Raw genomic sequence first — 20,952 nt, forward strand, 5'->3', positions numbered from 1 at the left:
TCTGGCCCCGTCCCGTTCTCCACTTTTAATGAGCGCTCCGATCATGCAGGAGTAAAAGTCCAGGTGGAACAGTTCAGCGCTCGCACACACGCTCCGCTTGTTTTTCAATGAGAGAGTAAGGACTTGGGGGAAAACTGCGCAGGGAATTACTTTATTTTTCTGGTTACGCGCGGAGGACTATTTTATCTTCTCAGGTAGGTTCACCTTCACTGCTGTACGGAGATGAAGATTTTGAACAGAGAGCTGCTTCAGCTTCCACACATGAAGAGGCGATTTTGTGTTTGCTGCTGCGTGGCGTGAATGACTTCTTACGCGTAATTGCGCGTAATTGATGTCCATTGCGTCCAAGCGAAGTTCAGCACTTCTGATCACCTAAATTTCATGATTTATTTATTTATTTATTTATTTATTTGCTTTCACTTTTTATTAACTTTTTCCCTTTCCAGTTTAAACATCTGCTTCATTCCATCTGAGCTTGTGAGATTTGACTTTCTGCCCAAATAAGCGCACCGCTGCCTGAATTCAATGTTTGTTTTACTTTCTGTTTATTTTTCGTGTTTTTTCTGGTAAACACCCCTCTTTCTCAAAGTGACTTTTTCAGGTGAATGAATTCAGCCATGTCATCACCATTCATACTGTACCCTGTGGAAAATGACCCAGCTTTTATTTTGTTATATTTCGATCAGGTTTGCCTCAGCCTTTATTTTGAAATGCCTCTTTTGTCAGAACAATAATAAGCAAACCTGAGAGGTGAATTCTTTAGCTTTTGTATTCATTTCTTGTACATTGTGTTTGACATTTCTTTGTATACTCTGTCTGTATGGTTTGCAGGAGGCTGATTAAGCACAGGTGGTCTCTCCACAATATGTCCAGAAACAGGCTGCAGGCTCTGGCTTGCACTGAGGCTGTGCCAAGAATTAAAGTAATTCAGCCAATTCTGTGCTTGATAAACAAATACTGTCCTAGCAGCGGCAGCAGCAGCCCAAAAGGCTGCAGAATTGACCCTGTAGAGACATGTTGGCTTTCCTGTGTTGTCTAATCTCTCCAGTGATTCTTTAGTTGGCTTGTTGCTACAACACTTGGCACATCTCACATGCTTACAGTACATTTCTGACACCTGAATGTGGGGATTTAACACTCCCTGGCACACTTTCACACACACACACACACAATGGCTGTGTGTAAATACAGCCTCACTTCAAGCAAGCCATCACTCAGAAACACTGTGAGTTCAAGGCTGGTCATGATACTCAAATAAGCCTCAGTTACCCTCAACGGGCCACTCCAGACCAGGAATGTGGGTGCTGCTGAAGCGGAGGCAGATTGAAATACAGTCCTTGAGTTTTGGCGTGAAGCTGCATGGCTCTAAAGATCACCATTACTGATAGAAAAGTGTGTTATCAGAAACTTCCTTCAAACACTATGGTGCACCCGTCACAGGTGTGTGTGGTCTGCCCGTGTTTTTGTGTGCTGGCTTTTTAAATAGGCACAGACAGCTACTGTACATCCTGTTTGCATTACAGCCACTGCATACCTGTGACACTCCTGCCAGGTGTGATGTATAGTACATCCTGCGTGATCAGATCTCTGGTGTTTGCCTGCAGGAGCTGAGAAAGGTGAAATGAAAAAGAAGTTGTGCCTCACGTAGTTTCGTGCATGTAATCCACATCATATCGAGAATGTTATCCCCAATTGAATTGCGCTTTAATTCCTCAAACTCTGTGACCTGTCTGAGCTGCTGGCTTCAGGGGGGCCCTTCAGAGAACCTTTCATCTCCTGCAGTGGCTGTGAAAGTCACTTTGCTTACTTTTTGGTGCAGTTTCTCAAGGTTAATTGTCAGCATGTTGACAGTTTGTTTGATTTGTGTCCCCGCCCTGCAGGAACGAGATGCTCAGTTTGGTTAAAAAATAAAGAAGCCAACTGTAAACTTTGCTATAGGTACAACCCATGCTTTATCTACAGTTCATCACCGGTGTATGGAAGATATACAACACCTAACAGTGTGTAACCCTCCTTGTTTTTGATTTATGGTGGCTGTGGGTGGTGAGTCTCCTCCAAAACATGTGATAAGTTATCGCAGATCTCCTTCGCTGCTTGTTTATTTTCGGTCCTTCAGTTCAATGTGTGTGTGTGTGTGTGTGTGAGAGAGAGAGATTGTGTCTCTGCAAGTCCCCTCAGGATCTATTATCTACTGTACAGGAAAATCCCCACAGTGTTGTCAAAGGATATCATTTGCCCCACGTTTCATTGCTTGGAGAAGGGGGCATTTAGAGTCTCACATGGAGAACACAAATTAAGATGTCTCAAATTATTGTCATTTTTTGCACATTTTCCATTTGGAGTGCCTAAATGAAGGCGTCTTTATGATAAAAGAAGCTCTACTGTACATGGGGGAACACGGTATTCACGGTTTAGATTTCCTCGCAGGTGTATGACAGATCGGTTTTGTAGTTTGCGTTACCCAGTGAAGCGCGCTGACTCACCTCTCGTGTGCTGCAGGTCTGTCTCCTGTACTGTAGATGTGCATATCTGTCCCAGCTTGTTTTCCCAGCCTCAGCTTTCTTCCCCCGCGAGGATAAAATTGTAGTCCTGACTGTGCAGCCGTGATCTACCTGCCTGCCTGTCAAAGCACAACGCTGTGGAAAAATCATGTCAGTGCTCATGAATGTCAGATAAAAATGTAGAGCTGGATTAGGGAAAGTCCTGTCACCACCAACTGGAGCTCGATTTATTTTTACCTTCACATGATATGCTCTATTTGCGGCGTCTTCATCCTAAAATGGCCATCGTTAGAAGAGAAGCCACACAGTTCAGTAAACAAGTAGCAGCTCATACACACGTCCTTGCAAACAGCCTGGTAGGAGTGTGATGCTTTATACCAGAGTGAAGATCCAGCACATGATGCTGTGGTTGAGGACAGGGGTTCCCACATTTTTTTCATGTCAAGAGCTAAAACAATAGATTGCACAAAAGTCCATAGACCCATTGGGAGGATTTTATCTTCAGGAATCCCCTCTGAATTTTTATTGTTAGGCGTGAAGATAAAAAGTATTTACCGCCAACAATGATCACTATAAATTACAGACAAAACAGACACACTTATTTGTTTCTTTGTTGTTCAAACTTCCCAAAAATGTCATGAACGTTAAAATATCTATTCATCCTTTCACCCCCTTCAGACCTCTCAAAGACCCCTGTCCATTCTTGGACCCAAGATCAAACACCACTGGTTGAGGAGATGGTGATTCACATTTGAGCTTTAAAGTAATAGTTCAGTATTTTGGGGAAATGCTATTATTCACTTTCTTGTCAAGTTAGATGAAATTTATCAATATTACATCTGTACAGTACACAGGAAGCAGCTTAGATTAGCAAAAAGACTGGAAACAGGCAAACAGCTGCTCTGGCGATGTCCAAAGGTTAAAAAAATCTGCCTGCCAGAACTTTAAAGCTGGTGGGAAAAAGTCAGTTTAATCCGTTTAAAAACTAAAGTGTAATAAAACATGTCGCGGTATTTTGAGGGGTTATGAGCCAAACTATTTCTTGGCGAGAAACAGTGAATTCCTGGGGTCTTGTCGTCACGGTGAGGTTGCCAGACAACCTGCGGAGGCTGCAGCAGGTCCCTGCACCCCGCCAAGTGATACAGTGCACATAACCTCCCTTAAAACCACAAATTGCTGTTTTACCCTTTGTTTTTGTAATCAAACAAACAAAATGTAATGTGTTAATTAGCGAGCTTTCCAGGTGCTGGTAGGCAGATTTTGTTACCTTCAGACAGTCATTGTGCTAAGCTACGCTAAACAGTTACTAGGCCTAGCTTCATAATTGGCATGCATGATTGATTTCTTTTATTTTTTGTGTCATGCACATTATTTTGCAGCTCAGTCTTGAGCAAAATATTCTGCCAAACAAAATCATTAAAACAAGGTTCCCTCCCTGAAGCACAACTCATAATCATACACACATTTTACACAATATATTATTAGACAAAATTAGAGTGTTTTCAATCATTTTGTCATGTAACTCTCATCAACAAAGCAAATAAGCGTATTTCCTTTAATGAGTCTGTTTCTGTGTTTGTTTGCCAGACAGATGATTTTAATTTGGAGAAATTGTGAAATCCTGCTGCCCACTTTGTGTTCTGTTGAATGATTGAATGATGTTATGTGACGATTAAACTGTGGCATGTGTAACTTTGCTCTCAAGCAGTAACAGTTTCATTGAAGTTAAAAACACAATAAAGCCGACTCTTCATCGCCGTTCCCTTTGTTATCCAGGGAGGAGCGCTGGTCTCTTTTTTTAGGAACTCTGTAAACATATTTACACACATTCAAACCTGACAATGGCTCAGCACAACAATAGTCTGATCTGTTGGACACTCAGCAGCTCACTGGTGCAGTTAGAGTTTGAAGGCCTTGCCCAAGGGCACAGTAGCTGTACCGAGGAAAAGACATTTACCCTCCTGGGATCTTCTAATTACAAACCTATTGTAACAGTCTGAACTGCATCACATCTGACCCTGCCTCAGAGGTCGATGTGTGATCACATGATCAGACTGAACCTGCTGGTGTGTGGTGGCAGTGACATCCACCGCCACCGTGGGAGGTACGACATTCCTCTCTTACCAGGCAGGCTTCAGTCATCACCTCCACAGTCTGGAGCTCCATCCTACTGGCTCGGTGCGGAGCAGGACTGGAGCAGATCTCTGGCTCAGATTGTGATGCAGTAGTTATCAGCAATGCTATCATTACTACAACAGAGCTGCAGTGTCTGGAATGACGTCTTGGCGGCCGACTTCTGTTCTTGTTAACACAGGCTTCAAGACTCTGATTTATGTCTTTACATGGGTACGACTTGGATCTGAATGACAGAGACAGAAAGACATTTTCTGTGTCTAGTGTAAACAGACCGTATTTCAAACGGGGATCCACCTTGATGTGGTTGTTGGTGTCAAACAAACAATCTGATTGAACACAGGTCCCCATTCCTTACACATTAAATTACGCCTGTGGGTGCTCTCTAATTGAGTCTGGCTCCATAGATAGAGGGGGGACTTGTACGTAAAGATTCGTCTCAGAGTCCAGATGTTCACCGTGGAGCTTCTGATTGGGAAACACGTTCAGACTTTTGTAAACCGTTGAATTGAGCTGAAATACGATCCTGAAGAAGAAGAAGTTGCGACAACATGAGTTACAGTCATGGTTTAAAATGTTTAAATGGCCACATGAGTTTTGCATTGGCTGGAAGAGCTCCACAGTTTGTCTCCTATTTATCCAAAAAAGTGTACCTCAATGGCGCAAGTTTACTTTGTCTTGTTCACAGCTGACACTACAGCATACATCACACTTAGAAATGTTGAGCAAAGTGTCCAAAGCTGCTTTCAGGAAACAGGAAATGGGTTTCAGAGGGTGAAACAGTGAGATTCTGCTTCTCTCCTCTCTCTAAGGTTAGGAGGTTATACAAGGACATCTGGCTGACCTGCTGAACCAGCACACCACCCATCATGAACGGAGCATCGCTCACTACCATCTGCCTCGGTGAGCGCCCTCCCCCTCCCCCGGTCTGTCTGTCTCCCTGCAGGAGCACTCTGCTTTTAAATATATCATCCTCTGGGCGCTGTCTCCTTCAGAATCAATCTTTTCTTTACATTCTCGCCATCAAACAGCAGCACCCTCTGTCATAGAGGTCTTGTGTGTACAGTAAACACCATGATGATTATGTTACTTTGTCTGCTATTATGTGAAACGCCCTCTGCCTCACCCACAGCGCTCCTCCTGTCCTGCGCTTGCTGGGCCAAGCCTAACGGATCAAAGAACAAGAAGCCAAAGCAAGGTAGACATCATCACCGGCAAGCCTGTAATCTGTCAGTCACCGTGGTATAGGCTCCACTGCAGTCACAAAAAATGTTTAATTTCAAGATCACTTCATCGCGTAAAGCTCTCAATATTTATATAGGCTGGAAATAAAAACATATAGTTTACGCTGAGATAGAATGTCTTGTGATATTTTAAAAGATAAACTTTCTGTATTTGCTCGCTGAAAGGTTTCTAGACATTAGTGGTTGAAAAGTGAATTTTACTTACATGTAACCATTATTTCAACAGCATTTCACTGAGTCTACGTTAATGTGAAGCATTGCCTAACTAAAAGCTGAAATCTAGTCATAGACCATATTCTCACGGCGGCCATTTTCCTCTGTGCTCAGTGTGGGATGCTCAAATGTCTTACTGCTGTGCTCCGGGTTGATAAAAGCTTCAGGAATCAGACAAACTGTTCTCATTTAAAATGCCAGTGAATGTGAAAATTGCCCTTCATGATTTCCGCGTCCTAAAGTGATGTGATTAGGGGCTGCAACTAATGATTTTTTTCATCGTTGGTTAATCCGTCAATTGTTTTCTCGATTAACTGATTAGTTGTTTGGTCTATAAAATATCAGAAAATTGTGAAAATGTTAATTAGTATTTCAAAAGTTCAATTTTGTCAAAAGCGACATCCTCAAATGTCTTCTTTTGTTCACAACCCAAAGATATTCAGTTTACTATCATGGAGGAGAAATGAAACCAGAATTTATTTGAACTTTTTGTCAGATTACTCTATCAATCAAAATAGTTGCCAATGAATTCTAATAGCCGACAACTAATGTAATAATTGTTGCAGCTCTGGAAGTGATCATATTGCTTGTTTTATCCGACCAAGCCTCCAAAACTTAAAGATATCCAGCTGACTATCTCATAATGCAAAGGAAAGCAACAAACACTCACATTTAAGAATTTGAACCATGTCTTTCATCTGTCTAAAATCCTGTCTTGAACCATCTCGCTATTCTTCTTCTTCTTTCCTCCACAGTCGTTCCAGCCATAGAGTGTGACGTCAGAGCAGGAAAGATCAATCTCCCAGAGTTCATAGTTAAATGTCCCGCACACTGTAAGGAGACAAAGCAGCAGGTCTACGGGACAGGCGTGTTCGCCTCCATCTCCAGCATCTGCAATGCAGCCATCCACAGGTTAACAGTGGACTGATGAATGTGAAATAAAATCAGTATGGCAGTCAGAGTTGTCTTGTAACTGTTATATTTGATTAAAAATGTTGTGTCCACAGTGGCATCATCACCAACACAGGAGGGAAGGTGATCGTGAGAAAGATGGCCGGCCAGAACATCTACAAAGGCAGCAATTCAAACGGAGTGCGCTCTCTGTCTCTACCTAAGTGGAGGGAGTCGTTTGTTGTCTCAGGTATCAGTGATGAAGTAAACAATGTTAAACACACATTGCTGTCAGCTTAGCCCTCCAACCAACAGCTGGCTCCATTGTGTTTCAGTGGGGAAGCCCAAGAAAGGAGTGATCTACCCGTCTATTCTGGACTACGTCCCTTCAAGACCAACCTACGTGAAAACAAGTGGTGAGAGGAGGATGTTTTTACACTCACATCATGCATTTATTTCTGTGAATATGAATTTTAGTGAATTACATTTTGTTTAGACATCTCTAGACATCTATTGGCCCACAAATCACCACATCAGTGCACTCTGGGGACCAAAGATTACTAAATAGACGTCCCTGCGCTTGACTCCAGCTTGTCTAACTTCGCTCAGGTTGTACGAGGAGTCTGAGCGCTGCAGTCTGGTGAAGAATGTCAAGAATGCATTACTACACAGTTGTTACTGTAGACGCTCTTCCTCTCCGTCCATCCGTCTTGTACACCTTCATCTGTCGTCTCCTTTCAGGTCAAAAGGAGGCCAAAACCCCTGCGGTCACCACAGTGCTTCCTATGACAACGCCTGAACCCACCACAACTACAACACCTGAACCCACCACCACCACCACCACCACCACACCGGCTCCCACCACCACCACTACACCTCCACCCCCACCCACTACTACCAAAGCTCGAGCTGCTGTCCATAAAGTCAGGGATGCAGGTGACTTAAACATAAATCATTCTTGAATACATACATGCACAAATTCCTTCTTGTAAATCAATGGATCCATGTATGTCACGTGGAGGATTGTGTATTCAGGATGCCGTTAATGATCCAGTAATACCGATCCACACAATAGATCCACTGCAGCCAGCGTGCCGCCTCGCTGACGTCTCACTAACATTAGCAGCTTGTAACAAGAAATCCTGTTTGCCAGAACAAGCTTTCATTTGTGTGAAACTTAGTGATGAAGACGAATGATTGCAGCTGCTAATTACAAGTCACAACTGCAATCATGACAAATTACAGCGGCTCTGTGATGGAGTTACAGTGCGGCTCAGTCATTCCACTCAATGACTGACTTGACTGTACACTTGATCACCAGACCGTTCATCACTCTTATTAAATGAAAACATTATCAGGCGGTAATCACTGAGTCATCTGCCCTGTTTTGGATAGAAATGCGGCTACAGCGAGCAGACAATGTTACAGTATCTCAAGGTATGTGTGTACATAAGATGGGCTGTGTGCCAGACAACCTCCCAACCGAATCCCTCTCCTTCATTTTCTGTAACATTACCTCTCCCCTCTCCATATTGGCACCCCATTTGTCTCTCTTCTATCTAGGCAACAGTCACCCATACCTTGCCTCTGTGGCAGCTGCAAGTTCAAGTAAGTGGAGCAGAGCAAACAGAGTTCAACACTGGGGTGATTTTTTTTAGGGGGGGGGAGTGGTGGCATGAGGTGGTGGCAGTGGTGTTGCTTTAGACTGGGATGAGCAGGAGCATGAGTTTACATAAAGGGTGCACCAGGGTTCATCATGTGTATTGTGTATTAAAGGAGACATATTGTGCCCATTTTCAGGTTCATAACTTTATTTTGGGTTACTGCTAGAATAGGGTTTCATGTGTTAATGCTCAAAAAACACATTGGTTTTCTCATACTGTCCAATACTGCAGCTCTGCATTCCCCCTCTGTCTGACACGCTCTGTTTTAGCTCCAGCTCCTAGCCAGTCTGCTCTGATTGGTCAGCTTGCACAGGCCTGAGCCAGCACCGCCAAAAACAACAGAGCAGCTTTCTGCTAAATAAATTCTTAGTTGCCAAAGTAGCCGTTTGGCATAAATTATGCAAATGTGTGACATGGTGACGTAGTGTTTTTAACTTTCAAGATCTTTTACATGCAAAAGAATAAAATGTATAAAACACTGAAGGAGAAGAAAAAAATGAAAAAAAGCATAATAAGTTTCCTTTAAAAGTAGTTGTGTTTTTCAAGGTCCAATCATGAAATACTGATGCTTTGGGGTGCCTAACACCAAGTCTTACAAATTGGACCTTTAAAGTAAGATTGTCTTTATCAACAGCACATGCCTTCATTAGTGAAATCAGTTCCTTTAAGCCAAACACTTAAAACAGTAAAGCCATGACTCGGGTTGTTGGTTTTAGAAGATTCAAAATTATGTTGAATTTGCAACATTTGCATCTCCATTTTTGTCAAAATGTGCCCACACTCTCTTACTCTCGATATTGGTATAGGAAAGGCACAGAGTGGTCAAGGAAAAGGCTTCAGCCAAGGTATGTCAACACTCTCACTGATTCTGCAGCTCTCGTAAAGTCCTAATTCAAGTTGAACTAAACCGTGGCATTTCTTCAAAGTATTCAGAGGAGGTGCCTATCCGAATAGATACCCGCAGCGTGCCAGTGCAGGTAAACCAAGCCCTAATCGTCCTTGTGTCTTTTTTTTATTTCATTCTTTCATTTTAAAGAGATTGTCTCAACATCTGCCTATATCTCTATCTTTCTTTTGTACTGATACATAAACTCTGCATGGTATTTCTGCTCTTTATGTGCACAGCTGCTTTAAAACACTTTTACTAGTCTGCTAACACAGGGCCAGACCAGATTGTTCTGGAGAAGCCCGACGTCTGTTCTGTTCTGACTCACGAGATTCTGCTATGTTCACTCTGTTTTACAGTAGCGAGCATTTATTGACCTTTTCTCTTGTATTTACTGTAATACCTCACGGAGAGTGAGTCTTTAACAAGAGTCTACAGCTGGTATCATTCACTCTTTCTCCATTACAAAATGAACACCTTATTTTATTGTGAAATTTGTTGAGGTCATCATACAATAGGTAATATTTACCTCTTATCTGCCAGCTCAGATAAACAGCTGAATATTATTTAATGTTATCTCATACGTTTGTCTATAAATCTTCATCCCAGGTCTGCGCAGGCCAGAGGCAGGGTCGGCTATCAGGAGACCGCCATCCTCTCCAGTTGGCCCAGGTCAGCCTCATCATTAACACACACACACAAATCAGAGTAACGAACAGGTAGACATGGTGGGACAGACAGGGAATGCAGGTCATGGGCATCTAAGGGGACTCTGTTGGAACAAGAATCCAGGAGACGTGGACTGCTGTAAGTCTGACCCTCGTATCCACACCCATAAGCCCCTGTGATCTTCACCCCAGGGTCACCACTAATCCACTCCATCAAGCATCTCGGCTAACATTCCTTTCACGATAACTGCTGTTCTCTGTCATCAGGCACGTCTTCCTATTCATGTTTTCATTCCGCGAGATGAAAAGAGGCAAATTAAGCCAAGTTAAGGCCTATAAATACGCCCAGCATATATCCTTTTGTATTTGATATCATGCTGATATTAAAGCCTCCAACTTCTCTCAAAGCTAAACAGCTGCACTACATTTGTGGATGGAGCCCCCAACCTGAAGCTCTCCTCTGCCTCCCTTTCTTTTCCCTTTTTTTCCTCTTACTCTACCTGCCTGTTTCTCATTGCTACAAACAGCTTTGAACAGGGTTCAGCCGGCCCCACCCGAGAGGACTCCGACCATGAGCCAGTCCAACCCTGGTAAGTATCTCCAGATCCTAAGCGGGAGTCCACAAACTATACCAGCAGACACACTCACTGACATAGAGAAGGAGACATGTCTGATCAAACAGGAGGAAAACTAGGGCAGTAAAACCCTGGTTGAAATGTTTTATAAAGCAGTGCTAATGTTTACCCTCTGTGGATGCTGTGGTTCAACGCTTGGCCATCCTCTGTAAACGACGGGCAGAGGTACAATTACAACTTTCATTGTACCCAACCTCACAAAATGAGCCGTGAGTATGTAGATGTGCCTCAAAGATGAGCGATGATGTGATATCAGCGTCTTGGATTCATCTTGTGCCGTATCTCCACTCTTCTGAGACAGCAGCCAACTCTCAACGTTCTCCTTAAGATAAGACCACGATGAGAAACGCACTCTGTCAGTGCTCTAATAACATCTTATGACAGATCCCATCTGGTCTGGCCTCTTTGCCCCCCTTGTAAACGTTCGCAGAGAGAGGGAGAGAGAGATGAAAGCAGCAGTACCAAGTGGCCCGGTGCTGCTCCCACAGAGATGCCCTGTGTGACCCAGTCCACAGCGCTGCAGGATCTGGGTCCACTCTGCAGCCTGTCAAGAATAGAAAGCTCTCGCCTCTCAAACCAGGCTAGGTTTGGCTCACTGAGGAAGGCGCTTCTGTTTTTGCTTCTGTGGAATGCAAAACCATAGCTCCCTAAAATTAGACAGGACTATATCCGTTTAAATGACAGTTGATTGGATGATATGATTCCTAAAACGCATTGTTTCTGCTGAGACTTAAGTGTGTGAAGCATCAGATCAGTGCAGAGAGCAGCTACTCCAATCGGCAGCTTGTGGAAAATAAAGTGATACTTTATTGATTGCCTTAGGGAAATTCTTTATGCTTGAGGTTGGAGGTCAGGGGTCAGGATCACATACACAGCAACGCCCCTGGAGCCGGCAGGGATTCTGTGTCTTTCTCAAGGACACTCCAGCAGGGTGGATGCTTGCCGACGTTGGAGTTTTGAACTCTGATTTATGAGTTGAAGGGTTTTCTCCACGGTCGCTTTGCCACCCCACTGCCCCAAACAGATGTTTGAATTTATTGCTCAGCTTTCTGGGAATTGTTACGATCCGGTTTAGCCTCGCATTTGTAATGAGTTTGTGACAACACTCTGTAAAAGAGAGTCTCTTTGCTGGTGTGAAAACACAATCAAATTTGTTTTATGACTTTCAGAGAAACGTTACCACTCCTACAGACAAATTGCAGAATGAGCTCCAACCAAAGGTGAGGATCAGTATCCCTGATCCAGCTCTGACCTTGTGGCCGCAGTGATCACTGAAGTGGCAATGATCAGGAGAGTTACACCCAATCCTTTTAAAGCACCTGTTTCATCAGAAAAAACAACACTACTGTCTGCTGTACAGCGCTGGGCCTTTGACCAGCAGCACATAAGGCTAATCTCTGCGTCCTACTATCTACACTGTCCCTGGTTTGACACCAACTTTAGAATAATACTCCCACGCTTCGCTGGGCCGGTGGCTGGGCTCTCCCAGCCCGTCCCAGTCAACAAAGGCCCTGCTCACTAGCTGCAACTGGATGGGAACCTGTGTGTTTGTGTAAGCTACCCGTCCACCACAGGGAGGGGTTAACTGAAGTGTGTTGTCACGGCTCAGTCAGTTTAGACAGATGTAATGCACTGTTATGGTTTTGCTCAACTGTTTGGGCTTCTAGTGTTCAATCAGAGTTTCGATTCATGGCGAGTCGATTGCCAGATGTTTTTTGCCAGCTTATAAGTAAAAAGTCTGTGTTGCCAAGAGGAACAGGTAGAGAACAGAAAAATGAGAACACATTCTCAGAGAGCTGCGCTTCCTCTGTCTCTCTACCCTGCAGGTAAAACGAGTGAGGCTTCACTAAAACAACCTCCAGTTGCTCAGTCACTGTCTGTCTGAGTGACTACTGTACGTTCGGTGTCTGACTCGAGGCTGAACATCTTGTGCATACCCCACTAATAACGTGGCTGCAGGTTTAGTGGAGGTCACAAGTATGCTCTTCCTCGACGCTTGTGCTGAACACAGCTTTCTAATCTTCTCCTGCACAGCTTTTCCCAGAAGGGATTGGGCCCCTCCTAACTTTCCTCGTCCTGATTGGTTTCCGGGAGCTCGACAAGCAGCAGGTACAAAATGGATCATCTTTCTTTCGCAAATTCATAAACATATTCTAATTTAAATGTAAATTATTTCTGTAATGTTCAAATTTACCAGATCATTTGTAATATGATGTTTTCTGTTAAGGTAGGTGTTATAATTCTCTAAAAGATTTGTATGTTTCACTGAATTCAAGCTTTTAATTTGGTAGTCCAATGGCAACTATGTGGCCTTATAAACAAAGTATTGTTTTTTTTAGAATTCTCACTTACTGTATTAACACAAACAGTTTCGTTCGGGGGATTTGTTTGAAAACTGGTGAAAAATAACAAAAAATAAACCATAACATGGTTCCATACAGCTCATCTGGCAAAATAAACATCTCGGGAAGCCCTAAGATCCCAAATTAATTAAAAAAAGGCTTGTTATTTACACCACCGACACCTGGTCGAGCTGGCGCACTCATGTCAGACTAGTTGCGCTAATGCTTTTAGCTTAGCAGCTAGATTTTGGCTTGAATACTGGTTTAAATAACATCCTTTCAAACCAATTTGGTATCTGGGGCCTGTTTGGAGCCATTTTATGTTTTTTTCAGTTTGTTTACATTTTACATCAAGTCAAGTCAACAATGTTTTGGGGACTACAAAACTTCACTTGACTCTCCAACGGCATGGGTGCGACTAGATAACGACTGCATTTTCAATTTTGAGTGAACTGTTCCTTAAGCCTCTACTTAAAGTCTGTCAAAACAAGACTACAAGTTTACAGCCATGCTAGCAGCTCTGCTTCGAGCTAAATGCTAACATTAGCTACCATGTTGACCAAATGGATGTATTAAGAGAAATCCTTCTTGTAATACACCCATGGTTCACAAAGACAATGCTAACATGATGCAGGTATAGTCTTTACCATGTCTACCATCTTAGTTTACCATGTTAGCATGCTAACATTTGCTAATTAGCATTAAATACAAAATGGCTGATGGGAATGTCGTTAGTTTAAAGCAACATTAAGCACCCTAAAGGCTCATTTATGCTCCCTTTATGTACAAAAATAGATGTGTCCGTTTCAAACGATGGGGTCAAATCGGTCTCGCACGGACCTTCACTTTTGATTCACCACCATCCAGATACAGACCAACGCTCCATTGGTCTGTATCCGTAAGCTTTCAGGAAACATGCAGAAATATGGATGGAATGAACGCAGAGTACGGACAGAGGGCTCCGTCTGTATCCTACGTTGAGCATAAATGAGCCTTAAATGTAAGCCCTGTAGTTGCTAATGCCTCCACATTCTCTGCTGTACACTCAGATGTTAGTTATGCAGCTCCAGACTCAGGATACACGTGGAGTGAGACGGACGCTTCTGAGGTGACAGGTAAGTCAAACTCCATCGGAGGAAACACAACATGACAGTTTGGTGTGTACTGCCCCCCCCTTCATAGCGGCAGGTCACTACACCTCGTATCAAACTATGTTGCATGTACCAACACAGCATGCTCGTGTGACTGATACAGATAGGTATCTGCTGACCATGCATGTGTTGAATTGTCTCCATCTGTAAGTACATGCAATGTGTCTCTCAGGATGTTGTGTTTACATGCCATCTGCCTGCCATATGAGAGATTCCTGTGAAGTGTGCGAGAGAAGAGCATAGGGCAGGTTTATTGTGTGTGCACGTGTGTGAGAGACACTGTGAGGTGATGATTCTGAACATAGCCGCTGTTTCCGCTGGTCTGGGATTGGTTGTCGGGAAGACTCTGCGACCAATCACAACCATGGAAATGCGTGCTTGTCCCTCTGAAGTTCATTGTGGGAATACTAATGGGTTTCAAAACATCCTCCTCTAGCTTGGGATCACAGGCCTGATATCTCAGAATATGAGCGCTGGTTTTATAACTTTGGACCATACCGTAAGTGTTTTTTTCTATTTTATTTATTGGGAACTAACAAGTCTTGGGGTTCAGGTTTTATATTTTCATATGGACCGACTGTGATTCTGTTAATGTAAAAAAAAAACCTGTTTTCTCTCAGTGACACTTCACAAAAATTCCCAGACATGACCACATGCACATGTTCCCATTTTATTTTCTGACACAGACATACTTCGGTTTGTTTCTTCTTTAATTTAGTGTTTAAATGAAAGGGACTGTGGCATTTTGACTTTTGAGGTGAGATTTCCCCGGTGTTTCTTCATCTGACTTAAACACTGCCTTATTCAATTAGTTATATGAAGGATATACCTTAAATTACATACAAATTATAATAATAACAATAAAAGGAACAAAAATGTACAAGCTAGTGAGAACTGGGCCGTGACACTTAAAGGAGTAGTTCAACAGTTTTGGAAACATGCTCATGTGCTTTCTTGCTGAGAGTTAAATAACATTTTGCTCTCATGTTGGTCTTGTATGAACATGAAGCTATAGCTAACAACCACTTAGCTTAGAACAAAGACTGGAAACAGGGAAAGTAGTCAAAATTAGCTTTTACATTTCGATTTTTGTGCAAATTTAACAAAAGAGACATAACAAGTTTGTTAGTGAGCTTTACACAACACGTGCATAGGCTGCGTAGTGAAAGCAGCATGTTAGCAAAGAAGCTACAGCAGTGCTAGCATAGTCTTGTGTCTAGGTTATGTCTACACATGATGTGTTCAGGTACAGCATCGAGTGTTGGTCATTATATGACATTATGACATTATATGTCATTCTGTCTGTTTTGACAGCACTTAAAGCCAAACACACAATCACTGTAGTATAAAATAGAGTTTAAGCATAAAACTACGCTTATGATGGGGCTTTTAAACGTTCTGTTCTGTCAGACATGCAAAGACTGAAAAACAGAGCCTCTAGAGGTGCCGATAAGTGGATTTTATTACTTTCGGACGATCCCCACTAGCTGCATCCCCCTGCTTCTAGTCTTGATGCTAAGCTAGGCTAATCACCTCCTGGTTCAAGTTTAGTTAAATGAGTGATATCAATCTTCTCATCTTACCCTTGGCAAGAAAGCAAATAGGCCATAATTGTTTTCCACGAAACGTTTCAGAAAGGAATTCACATTTGAATTTGTTTTTAGTCACAGCCTTCACGCTAAAAAATGCAAACCAGTTACAACATGGCCCACTGACAAGACAGAAAAAGGACACTTTCAGATTACAGGCCATGGTTCCACTTGTTTGACGACACAGCGAGCCACCAAATCTAAGTAGAAGGGACATGGTTTTAAAAGCGAGTGGCTGAGCTGTTTCCAGCGTGCACCACAGAAGCACCGCCACACATGAAACATGGAGCCGGAGCAGCAGGCTGTAATGCTATGGTGTGTTCACATTAATTTCAAGTGTGTCGTGTGTCACTTTCTATCATCACTGATGTCTTTACTTATAGTGCCTCGTGCCACTGACTCAGATGGCAACCGTAGAGTGCCACTGGATACCACCCATACTAGAGGTGAGCAGTGGTTACCATGGATACAAACACCTCTTTGTGTCCTGTGAGACATCAGATTGGACACAACACATTTCAATGCAAACTTCATTCAGACTTTTGTTCTGTCTTTTGCTCTGCTATTCACTACGTGCTGCTTTAGCGTCCTGATTATGAGTAAAGCTGAACAATTAGATATCACATTTCCCATCAATGAAGAAGAAACCTTTTTTTGTGTAGCTATAATGATGGATGATATTAGTAGCTTGCTGCTCTGTAGTAGAGATGTGCTAATGCTGAGCTTCTATGATATCATCCATGCAGTGGAGCCGGTGGACGCCTGGAAGCCAGAAGTAAATCTTTATGAATCAGGTGAGATAGCTTGCACTGCCCTCCAAACGAGTCACTTTGCCAGTAAGTCCTCAGCTCTGACTGTAAGTACAAACCAAACTGAGGTTATCCAAGGAAAAGGCATCTGTGTTTCTGCTCAGCCTTTAATTGTAGGGCTTCAGAGTCAAAGTGAAATGGCATGGTTGCTGGAGTTCCTGTTTGGCATAGTTTGTGCCACAACAAATACTGGCTAAGGTTCGGGATCTCTGGAAAGTGGACAGCTGCAAATGCGCCGCGTTCAGTGGAAATTTTTACCAAACTTTCATGTTGATTCTACAAAAGGGGTTTGCTTTGTGGTAAGAAAATAGAAAATCCAGGAAGATGTATTTCCATGACAACATACAATATGATTAAATTGCCCTAGATGGTGAAAAGGCATAATTTTAATTTTAGAATGCATTTGTCGAGGATTATCAAAAGGACACAAACAATCCTCAGAAATTATGAAAGTGTCTTCTTTAAGTTTAAGGCATAAAGAGTAGATTTCAGCAGAATAGTGAAATTCTGCTTTAATCCCTTGTGTGTTTCTTGATTTTCAGGCTTTAACGTGAGAGAGCAGGAACCTGTACCCAGAGCACCGGAGCCTGTGTCACAGGGAGACCCCAGTATGTCCCTCACACTTCTTTAAAGCCACTATGAGTAGTATTTATATTTCATTATTGCATCTATCAGGTTATTAAATATGGCCAAATATTTTGGCAATCCTGGTGAAAACTGGTGCCGAGTATTCTTTTTTAATGTCCTGCGTTGAAACCTGTGGTGAGTATTAAAGGTGCCATGTAGATTTTGTTCTGTAAACAAAGACAGAACACATTGTATGCATCCTTGCAATCCAACAAATGAAGAATGGATACATACATGACATGACCAAATACATAATTGAATCTGCTGTAACCTTTCTGCATGTCCTGTTGTTGCAGACTGTAAGGTGGACCTGGCCTTCCTGATGGATGGGAGCTGGAGCATTGGGAAGAGGCGCTTTAAAATCCAGAAGGACTTCCTGTCTGACGTGGCTCAGGCCATCAACGTGGGTGTGGCTGGACCCATGATGGGCATCATCCAATACGGGTAACCTCACTGAACCTCACTTAAGTTGCTATGCACCATTTTTAGATAAGAAAACATAATGTGGTTGTTTTGTCTGAAGGGATGACCCTGTGACAGAGCTCAGCCTGAAGTCGTACTCCAACTCCAGAGAGGTGAAGTCAGCCGTGGATAAGATCGTGCAGAAGGGAGGCCTCTCCAATGTGGGTGAGTGACCCGCTGTCAGCTACCAGCTACAGTAAATGCCTACAAACACAAGTGTGAAAGTGAAACGGCTGCAATTATCGCATGGTTTACTGCCCAGGCACATTTTCACATGCAAGGATGGTATTAAATCTAAATTTGCTGCGAGACACTGTTCGCTAAATTACAGTCTTCTTTCTGTAAGCCGTGTTTTTCCTGTGCTCTAACCAAAAAGCATTTGGTTTTACCAGCCCGTGGGGGTCAGCTTTCAGAAGGCAAGTGCTGTTTTTCTGCTCCAGTTGGTGCGTCAGCATGCATCCACCGCCACATGTGTCTTTATGACATGCTAAATTTTGCATTCACGTACAAATAGTGTTGTTTGCGTTTGCCCAGAAGTGCTCTCTAATCAGACAACATTGTAAGTGGTTGTAAAAGCCTCTATAGTCCCCAACAGAGCCTCTCCTGTGCTGCCATCGTTTAGACCACCAGCAAGACTTTGACAGATTAAATGATAGGATGTCACTATTTTAATCATGATATACAGTTAAATGCACTTAATATAGAGAGGTACAAAATACATGAGCTGAGATGTAACATTTTTATGTGGCCCTCTGTTGAATGTGCATAATGAGCACTTACAAAAGTAAATTTTTTCCATGTGTGTTTTTGTTGTACTTCCTTTCCTACCGTCAGTTTGTATTTTTATTCGTGTGTTGAGTAACAACTTTGGTTCTACTCCCTCAACTATCTTTATCTGAACGCATTCCTGCGTTTCAGCCACAGAGTGGATGTAGCATCTTTATAACTGTCTCCCTGCTGCCCCCTGGTGCCCTGACAGGAAAGGCCCTGACCTACATCAACAAGCAGTACTTCAGTGACGCCAATGGAAACCGAGGAGGAGCTCCTAACGTGGCCGTGGTGCTGGTGGATGGCTGGCCCACAGACAAGGTGGAGGAGGCTTCTCGGCTCGCTCGGGAGTCCGGCATCAACATATTCTTTGTCACCATCGAAGGCCCTGATGACAACGAGAAACAGAACCTGATTGAGGCCAACTTTGTTGAGAAGGTGGAGTATTATCACAGAAATGTGTTAAAACAAAGGGTGTCCTGGGTGCCCCAGTGGGTCAGTTGGTGGAGCGTGCGACCCATGTGCAGAGGCAGCGAGGACAAGTCTGACCTGTGGCCATTTGCTGTGTGTCATCCCGCCTCTCTCTCATCCTATTTCCTGTCATATGTCATGCTGTCCTGTAAATAAAAAGCCATGAAAAGGCCAAAAAACCAAGAAAAACAAAGTGTGTCCTTTCTTCCACAGGCTGTGTGTCGGACAAATGGCTTCTACTCCCTGCCTGTGAACAGCTGGTTTGCTCTGAGGAAGGCCGTGCAGCCCCTGGTGAAGAGGGTGTGTGACACAGACCGCCTGGTGTGCAGCAAAACCTGCCTCAACGCCAATGACATCGCCTTTGTCATTGATGGCTCCAGCAGCGTGGGAACCGGCAACTTCCGCACTGTCCTGCAGTTTGTGGCCAACGTCACGCGAGAGTTTGAGATCTCCGACACGGATACACGGGTCGGAGCCGTGCAGTACACCTACGAGCAGAGGCTTGAGTTTGGCTTCGGCCAGTACAACAACAAGGGCGAGCTGCTCAACGCCATCAAACGCATCAACTACTGGAGCGGCGGGACCAGCACCGGTGCTGCCATCACCTTCGCCGCCGACCAGCTTTTCAGCAAATCCAAACCCAACAAACGCAAGATCATGATCGTCATCACGGATGGGCGCTCCTATGATGACGTCAGGGTACCTGCACTGGCTGTCCAAAGCCAAGGTCAGAGGTCAACCTCAACAAAATCTGAAAAAATAGGAGATTTTAGACAGATGCACTAAAATTGGTAAAAGTGAAAAGTGGTATTTCCAAGTATAAATTATATAAAAATATAATTATACACAAAGTTGCTTCCTCCACAGTAAGGTGTCATGCAGTGTGTGTTTGATGTGACAAACGCATGTGAGGAGCCGTCTGTGTAATCTGCTGTCCCTTCTTGTGATCTAGATGTGATCGCCTACTCCATCGGCATTGCCTGGGCTGCCCAGGATGAGCTGGAGTACATCGCCACAGATCCCGACAAAGAGCACTCTTTCTTCGTTGACGAGTTCGACAACCTTTACAAATTTGTACCCAAGATCATCCAAAACATCTGCCAAGAGTTCAACTCCCAGCCCAGAAACTGAGGACGGACTGACGGGTGGAGGTGATCCTGGGCCGTCTTAACAGAACACTGATTGTAAATTTACTCACTCTGTTGCCCAGATGGCGGTGCTGGATTGGCTGCAGTGCCCCATGTTTGAACAGGGAGGGGGTTTGAATTTAGGTGAGGATTGTGGGTTTGGACAAAACAAATCTTTAAGTGAAACAGCATTCGGTCCCCAAAATACAGATGCCACTAATGGTTAAAGGTTTGCATAAACAGTGACGTGATAACACCTCATGTTTACTGTTGTGCCAGTTCTTTTCCATTGGTGCCAAAAAGAGAAAAGAGTATCCCTAATCATTAGCAATGGCACTAATACAGGGTTTATAAGCTGTAACTAAGGGTTTTATTAAAGGAACAGCTCTCCCAAAAATTAAAATTCAGTCATTATCTACTCAACCACATGCCGATGGAAGCCGTGTGTTTCGTCATCAACAAAAAACTTTTGCAGCTCCACAGCAAAACAGCGCGCAGCATTCTCTTAAATGGAGATGGGGACTTCGCTCCATACAGCTTGTCCAGTGTAATCCAAGTCTCTGGAAGCCCTGAGATCCCTTTTTGAACTGAAAAGATGTTATTTAAAACTTTTATAAGCCGTAATCTTCACTGTAGATGCTAAGATAACAGTGTTAGCTCGCACCCAATCCGAAGAGATTGCACGAGCTCAACCGCACATCAAGGGTGTAAATAACATCAACTCAGTTTGGGATCTCAGGGCTTCTGGAGACATGGTCTATGCAGGATGAG

At 43.4% G+C, this 20,952-nt stretch overlaps 1 protein-coding gene across 1 annotated transcript; it reads left to right on the forward strand.

The window, feature by feature from the left end:
• Nucleotides 1-162: 162 nt before the first annotated feature.
• Nucleotides 163-20,185, forward strand: vit (vitrin). Its single transcript, XM_073482459.1, has 23 exons — nucleotides 163-194; nucleotides 5,447-5,537; nucleotides 5,767-5,832; nucleotides 6,847-7,003; nucleotides 7,099-7,232; nucleotides 7,318-7,395; nucleotides 7,724-7,918; nucleotides 8,546-8,590; nucleotides 9,453-9,491; nucleotides 9,573-9,623; nucleotides 10,142-10,204; nucleotides 10,728-10,790; nucleotides 12,870-12,944; nucleotides 14,227-14,292; nucleotides 14,765-14,827; nucleotides 16,301-16,363; nucleotides 16,664-16,711; nucleotides 17,269-17,334; nucleotides 17,650-17,797; nucleotides 17,877-17,980; nucleotides 18,795-19,021; nucleotides 19,268-19,781; nucleotides 20,007-20,185. Exons 2-23 carry the CDS (start codon nucleotides 5,504-5,506, stop codon nucleotides 20,183-20,185), a joined length of 2,478 nt encoding a protein of 825 aa, XP_073338560.1. The 5' UTR covers nucleotides 163-194; nucleotides 5,447-5,503.
• The last annotated feature ends 767 nt before the right edge of the window (nucleotides 20,186-20,952 follow it).

This window comes from Pagrus major, chromosome 15 (genome assembly GCF_040436345.1).
Source record: "Pagrus major chromosome 15, Pma_NU_1.0".
In the NCBI taxonomy this organism is placed as follows: Eukaryota; Metazoa; Chordata; class Actinopteri; order Spariformes; family Sparidae; genus Pagrus; species Pagrus major.

Bases quoted from the DNA above. Each gene is read 5' to 3' on its own strand.
- vit (XM_073482459.1), top strand. From the start codon at position 5,504: ATGAACGGAGCATCGCTCACTACCATCTGCCTCG. The intron at 7,396-7,723 runs GTGGTGAGAGGA...GTCTCCTTTCAG, and splicing joins ACCAACCTACGTGAAAACAA to GTCAAAAGGAGGCCAAAACC. The intron at 17,981-18,794 runs GTGAGTGACCCG...GTGCCCTGACAG, and splicing joins GGGAGGCCTCTCCAATGTGG to GAAAGGCCCTGACCTACATC.